The following is a 7,315-nucleotide window of genomic DNA, read 5'->3' on the forward strand; positions in this document are numbered from 1 at the left end:
TAAAATATCACACTGTACTCCATAAATATGCACAATTATTATTTGTTAACTAAAATAAATGAATGAATGAAGATATTTCTTTTTCCAGATCTTGGGGATTAGGAAACACCACTGTCCACACTGCTTGGGACAGCTCATGGACTCATAATGACCAAGGGTTTCATTGCTATTAAGTTTTTACTGATTTTATTTCTAAGAAATTAACAAAAAAGAAAATCATTACAGAGCTTTTCTTTAGACTGAATATGATCTAAGAGCAAATGCTGCACTTCAGGAATCTGGCCCTTCCAATTCTAGGTTTAGCCATACTCTCATAAAGCACATAACCCTCTGCAGTTCTTTCTTTTGAGACTTTGGCTCCCATGACTGTAGAATGAAAGGATTGAATTAGACCCATGATGTGCACATAAGACAAGACAAAACACTAGAATGTTCTCGTAAAGGAAAACCTTATTCAAAAGCAGTCTTTTTTTTGTGTGTGTGTGGTACTAGGAATCAAACTCAAGACCATGTGCTCTCCAGGCAGGCACTTGTGCCATTGAGCTATATCCCCAGCCCCTTAAAACCAGTCTTTAAAAACTAAATAATTACAGTTGCTCCAGTTGAGCTAGAAGGTGGGGCTACATATGGGAGTAGGGGACACACTTCCCAAGTCCTGAGTTCACTCCTTTTCCCTACAGCTGCTTACAGTTCTAGTTAAGCCTGGTGACACACTGTGTGCACCACAATCTTTAGGGCCCTCCAGCTCTCACAGAGCACAATTCTGTAGCAATCTGATGCAACCTTGCCAACCCTCCATCCTTTCTTGATTATAGTTTCCATATCGTTAAGTAGAGATTACAATTTCCTCTCTGAGGCTTTTTTCAGCCACTCAATGAGATGATTACAAAGCTCTTTGATATCTTTAGGTAAAAGGTTCCTTTGACTATAATTTGGAGTCATTTTTACTGCAATTACTGAACATTTACTGTGCACCTCGCAGTCCCTGCCCTGCCCTGCTCTGCCCTGCCCTGCCCCACCCTGAGGACCATCAACCCAAATCACACAGATAGGGAATGGCTGCACCAACAGTGAGTGAGTGCTAGGAAAGAGAGACAGCAAGGTGCCTGTTTTGCAGGAGTTGAAGTCTGCCTATTCACGCTATCTTTAAATTTAAGCTCTTCAGAAATAGAGGATTAGCCTTTATGCAGCGCATTCCAACAGAGAAAGCATGATAAATTGCATGAATAATTCAGGAATGCCTGCCCTTCAAGTTCTGTAGCATTTTCAATACAGGACCCTCCCACTCCCATTATGGAAAAAGCCTGGCTCCTTTCTATCTAATAGAGGAAAGCAATGCAGAGAAAACACTGGGTGGTCTGAGGGTTTCTTCATGGGGAGGGTTTGAACATAGTATCAGTGGGTGAGCAATAAACAAATCTCTACAATGAAATACTCTATTTGTGAAATAGGAAATGGCTGTGTCTGAGGACAATTTCCACATCAAGGGAGTGCCGGCACATGCCATGGTAGTTAAGCCCCGCAAAACCGCCAGCCAGGTAAGCCCTGCTTGCCACTGCCTATATACTGCCCATATGCCAAGGGAAATGCCCTTCTGGTCCATGGGTTTTGAAAGTTCACGGATGGGTCTTTGAATCTCAGTTGTGGAAAATGGGAAGACATTTCCTCCTTATTTGTTACAATAGAGGTCAAGAGAGGAGTACTCAATTCCTGATAAGCTAGAAGCTCTGCCACGTTCCTCTGTATTCTCCATCCTACCACTAGGTCCCTGTGGAAGGCATTGCAATCTTGCATCAATTCCCATTCTCATCAGCTCTGCAGAGGATGACAGTCATTATCCAAGAGATAGGCGGTGACCGACTGGCCTTCATGAAAGGTGCGCCAGAGAGGGTGGCCAGCTTTTGCCAACCTGAGACAGGTTAGTGAATAGACTTGAACTGCGTCAGGCAAATCTGTCTTTCTTGTCACATATGTCCCCCCAGTCTGTGGAGCCTCTTGCCTGCTGGTCATCATCAACTGGCTGACTCACTGGCGTTCCAAACTCAATGCCAAAATCAAGCTTATTGTTCCCACTTCCTGTATTTTCCAGTTTCCTATCTTGAGTAAAGCTATCCAAATCCTCCTCTACCTATCCACTCACTTCCAGCCTGGGATTTGCAGCACTAAGTGCTTCTGTCTCTCCCTGCATTTGCTTGGATATGAGCAATGCTCGCCTTCAATTATATTGTTAGTGTACCTTTTACCCCATTAAACAGAAATTCTTAGGGAATGGCTTCAAATTTAATGTCTGCATGGCCGGTGTCTGACACATACGAGACCTGAGTGAAAAGAATTTCATATGCTCTCTCTCCCTTTTCTTTTTTTTTTTTTCAAATGCTTCATTTTTACTTCAGCTTCATTAGCTGCTAAGAACTCAACCTTGTTATGTAGTTGTAATTCTCACTGACTTGTGTGTATAACATTTTGGAAGTGTGGGTTTTTTTTTTTTTTTGGAAAGAAGTTGCGTGGTTGTAAAGAATTTCTTTGTCAGTACTAGTTGAGTAAAGTTTGCATACTAATCCTATGCTATTTTGCATACTAATCCTATGCTATTTTCTAAACAGTGCCAACTAGTTTTGTTAGTGAACTCGAGATTTACACGACACAAGGGTTCCGGGTGATAGCGCTCGCCTACAAGAAGCTGGAAGCTGACCATCACACAGCTGCCCTAACGAGGTAAAAGGAGGGGGTTGAGACAGAGCAGAATGGTTTGTTAAGAGGTACTGGACTGGGATGGGACTCAAGGGCTCTGGGTGGCGAATGCAGCAACATAGCTTGCTCAATTTTTGTGCATGCAGTGTTCTTAAACACTGGTAAAATGCTGTATTAACTGCTTGTCTGTTGCTGCTACAAAATACCCAACACCCACAACCTGGAGGAGGAGAGGTTTGTTTTGACTCATGGGTTCAGTCAGCTGGCTCCAAGTCCAAAACAGGAAGACGGAGGGCCCTGGCAGAGAAAGAGGTGAGCAATACATGACAGCCAGAAAGCAGAGAGAAAGGAGGAGCTGAGGACCAGGATATACCCTTCCAGGTGACACCCACAAGGACCTGCTGGTAACAGCAAGCCAGCTATGATTAATTACAGGACTAACCCACTGACGTCAGCAGTGTCCACATGATCCAGTTACCTTCCACACGTGTGCGAGTTTGCAGGAACAGTTTAGATACAAACCATGGCGCATGCATGTAGTCAGTCATCCCTATTCTGCCCAGAGCACAGAGCTAACACGAGCGCTAATCAGAGAATCATGGGAAATATCCATAGAAAATGTAAAACATAATGTCATTTTACAACTTTGCAATACTCTGGCTTCTCTTCAGATCGTACAAATCTTTTGCCTTTTCTACAACTTTGCAAAAACAGAGAGATGACTATAACCAGGGTTTCAGAATTTGGAATTGTGGTTATGCCCTTCGTTTTTTAAAAAAAAATAATTGATGAGTTTGTTGGAAGTAATGAAACATAACATCCTGAGAAATTTCTCTATAAGAAATATACAGTTTAATGAAACAGATAAATGTAACTTGAACTTACCTAATCTAGGCAGTGTTTACAGGAAAACACAAAAAGCTTCTAAAGATCAGAGTAGGAAAAGTTTTGATAAGCATCTGTTATAGTAGGGATATTATTGATGCTAAAATGGACTGTAGTATTTATGAGTTCATGAGTATTTATGGGTTCAACTTTATCTTTTTATTTTGAAGAGAAGAAAATAAAAATAACAATAAAACAGTTTCAAAACAGGTTAGTAGGATGGTTATAGTAGTGAATACATTGTATATTGTTGTCTTTGTAGTAGTTATTCAATATTAGCAAAAGCTTTCTTTTCAATGAATTAAGACAATCTAGCTGCATAAGTATCTTGTGTATAAATATATATATATATTTTTTTCTTTTTCCCTTTCTTCCTTTCTGCTTTCTCCCATTAAAGTTTGTCTTTTCTTTTGAACCATTTCTTCCAAATTCACAATATCTAGTATAAATTTTGGATCTTATTTACTCATTCAGTTTCTCACACTACTGCAACAATATGATGTTTACAAATATGGGTCTGATTTATTTTACTTACGAGTGTGGTCTTGACTTGCATCCATTTACCTATAGAAGTCTTCAGTTTATCCTTCTTAATGGCGGAGTAGTACTCCATTATATTGAAAAAAACACATCTTGCTTTATTTTTTCCTCAGTTGATGGGCATTTGGGTTGTTTCCAAGATTTAGCTGTTACAAATTGTGCTGCTATAAATATGGGTGGACGTATATCGCTGTGGTATGATGCTTTTAGTTCTTCTAAGAAAATAGCCAGAAGGGGAATAGCTGGGTGGAATGGGATCTCTAATCTTAGTTTTTATTTTATTTTTTTATTTTTTTATTTTTTTTGTTGGATTTTCTCCGGTACTGGGAACCGAACTCACGACCTTGCACTTGCCAGGCAGGCGCTTTTGCCGCTGAGCTAAATCCCCAGCCCCTAATCTTAGTTTTTAAAGGAATCTGCACACTGATTTCCACAGCAGTTGCACCAGTCTACACTCCTACCAACAGTGGGTAAGGGTTCCTTTTCCCTCACAACCCTGCCAGCATTTGTTATTGGCTGATTTCTTGATGATAGCCATTCTTTCTGGGGTGAGATGGAATCTCAATGTTGTTTTAATTTGCATTTCTCAAATGACCAATGATGTTGATTTTTTTTTTATACATTTATATGCCATTTGTATTTCTTTATCTGAGGAGTGTGTATTCATCTCAGATGTCTATTTTTGGATTGGGTCTTTGAATTTTGGGGATTCTGATTTTTTTTCAATACCTTATATATTCTAGATAGAAGTTCTTTGTCTGAGAGACAGTTGGCTAAAAATTTTTCCCATTCTGTGAGTTGTCTCTACTCTGTTGGTGATTTTTTTGCTATGCAAAAGCTTTACAATAATGTGAGATCCCATCTGTTATTCTTTGTAATATTTCCCTGCAGTCAGTTTTATTCATGGAGTCTCTGCCTACACCTGTATCTTTGAGATTTGTACCTATTTTCTCTTCCAGTAAATTTAGTGCTTCTATTTTAATATTTAGATTTTGATCTATTTTGACTTTAGTTCAGTGCATGATGATAGACATGGGTCTAGTTTTAGTCCTGAGCATGTGGAAAGCTAGTTTTTCCAGCACCATTTATTGAAGAGACTATCTTTTTTTCCAGGGAACCTATTTGGCTCCCTTGTCAGAGATAAGGTGGTTGAGTGTGTTTGGAGTTTTGTCTGTATCTTCTATTCCATTCCATTGATCCTCAGGCCTGTTTTTTTTTTTTTTTTTTTTTTGCCAATACCATACTGATTTTCTCTCAGTAGCTTTGTAGTATAATTTCAAGTCTGGAATTGTGATGCCCCCTCACTTGTCTTTGTTACCCAGAATTGCTTTTGCTATTCCAGGTCTCTTCTGGTTCCAACAGAATTTTAGGAGTGTTTTTTCTAGATCTGTTAGGTGTACTAATGATATTTTGATTGAGAATGAATTAAATCTGTATAGCAGTTTTTGGAGCACAGCCATTTTCACTATATTGTTTCTTCCTACCCAAGAGCAAGGGATATCTTTCTACTTTCTGATACCCTCTTCAATCTCCTTTGTTAGGGTACTGTAATTTTCACTGTACAGGTATTTTACATCCTTTGTTAGATTGATTCCTGAGTATTTCATTTTTTTTAGATGGTATTGTGAAGGGTTAGCTTTAAATTTCTCTTTCCATGAGTTTATTGCTTGTGTACAAGAACAATATTGATTTTTGAGTGTTGACTTTGTAGCCCACTACATGACTGAATTTGGTTATTAAATCTACAGGCTGTTTGGTGGAGTTTTCAGGGTCTTCTATGTAGAGTATCATGTCACCTGCAAATAATGATAATTTAACTTCTTCTTTTCCTATCTTTATTTCTTTTATTTTTCTCTTGTCTAATTGCTCTGGCTAATGTTTCCAGAAACATATTGAATAGCAGTGGTGATAATGGGCAGCCTTGTCTTGTTCCTGATTTTAGAGTGAATGATTTGCCTATGTAGTATAATGCTAGCTATTAGTTCATCACAGATGGTTTTTATAAGATTGAGGTAAAGACCATGTATTCCAATTTTCTATAGAGTTTTTATCATGAATGGATGTTGAACTTTGTCAGATGCTTTTTCTGCAGCTATTGAGATGATCATATGATTTTTGTCTTTGGTTCTGTTAGTATGGCATATTATGCTTCTTGATTTGCATATGTTGAACCATTGCTGCATCCCTTGTATAAACCCTACTTGGTCACGAGGTATAATCTTCTTGATGATTTGCTGCATTCTGTTTGTCTACATCTTGTTAAGGATTTTTGCATCTATGTAATTAGGGAGATTGGCCTGTAGTTTTCTTTTTGTTTTGGTTGTGTTCTCTGGTTTTGGATTCAGGATAATACTTTCTTTCAGGGATGATTTTGGAAGTACTGCTTCCCTCTCAATTTCTTTAAAGAGTTTTGGTATTAGTGGCGTTAGTTCTTCCTGTTTCTTGTAAAATTCAACAGTGAATCAGTCAGGGCTTGGGCTTTTCTTTGTTAGTAAATTATTACTTATATTTTCAATTTCATTGGCTGATATTGGGTTATTTAGAATTTTTATGTCATGGTTTAATTTTGGCAATTTGATTGAGTCTTTACTTCATCCTATAGCTGTTGGATTGATTTTTTTGTGGTCTCTTGCAATTTTTAAGATATCTTTGCTTTCCTGATTTCTAGTCACATTCTGGATGTGATATTTGATCTTTGCTTCCATTAAATCTGCTGCATATACTTTCAGTGGAGTTTCTAATCTGCATTTTTGTTTGGCTCTGTTTCCTTGATGTCATTTGTTGTCTGTGTGGCATGCATGATTTCCATGGTTTTCCTGAGCTCCTCTATTTGTTTATCTGTGTCTGCTTTAATGTTTTTTTTATTTTGATAGTCATATCTTTTTGCACCTTAGAGATTATTTTTTCTTTTTAAAATTTATTTTAAAGACAGTAGTAAAAAAAAAAAACCAATAGCAACATACCAACATCACAGACATAAACAAAACAAAGCAAGACCATTAAAAGTGACACAAGGTTTCAAAACAAAATGATAGGAATTAACAGTGGCTGTTATATTGCATATTGTTATCTTCAACTACATTGCTCAGATTACCAGATGTAAGAATGGAAGATTGTTCAAACCATTAAAGAGAATAAAGAATAATTATTAAATAAAATATTGGAGATAATACAGAGTTTCACTAGACAAGATGGTAGG

The 7,315-nt window shown here is 37.8% G+C and overlaps 1 protein-coding gene across 1 annotated transcript in view; it reads left to right on the plus strand.

The window, feature by feature from the left end:
- The window catches only part of Atp13a4 (ATPase type 13A4), a 146,821-nt gene that overhangs the window by 89,112 nt on the left and 50,394 nt on the right, over nucleotides 1–7,315 (plus strand). Inside the window, exons 15-17 of the mRNA XM_005383209.2 lie at nucleotides 1,452–1,538; nucleotides 1,765–1,918; nucleotides 2,604–2,715. Coding sequence (XP_005383266.1) covers nucleotides 1,452–1,538; nucleotides 1,765–1,918; nucleotides 2,604–2,715 — 353 coding nt within the window. The remainder of the gene's footprint in view (nucleotides 1–1,451; nucleotides 1,539–1,764; nucleotides 1,919–2,603; nucleotides 2,716–7,315) is intronic.

Source organism: Chinchilla lanigera, unplaced genomic scaffold (genome assembly GCF_000276665.1).
Source record: "Chinchilla lanigera isolate Chin_1 unplaced genomic scaffold, ChiLan1.0 scaffold00019, whole genome shotgun sequence".
Lineage (NCBI taxonomy): Eukaryota > Metazoa > Chordata > Mammalia > Rodentia > Chinchillidae > Chinchilla > Chinchilla lanigera.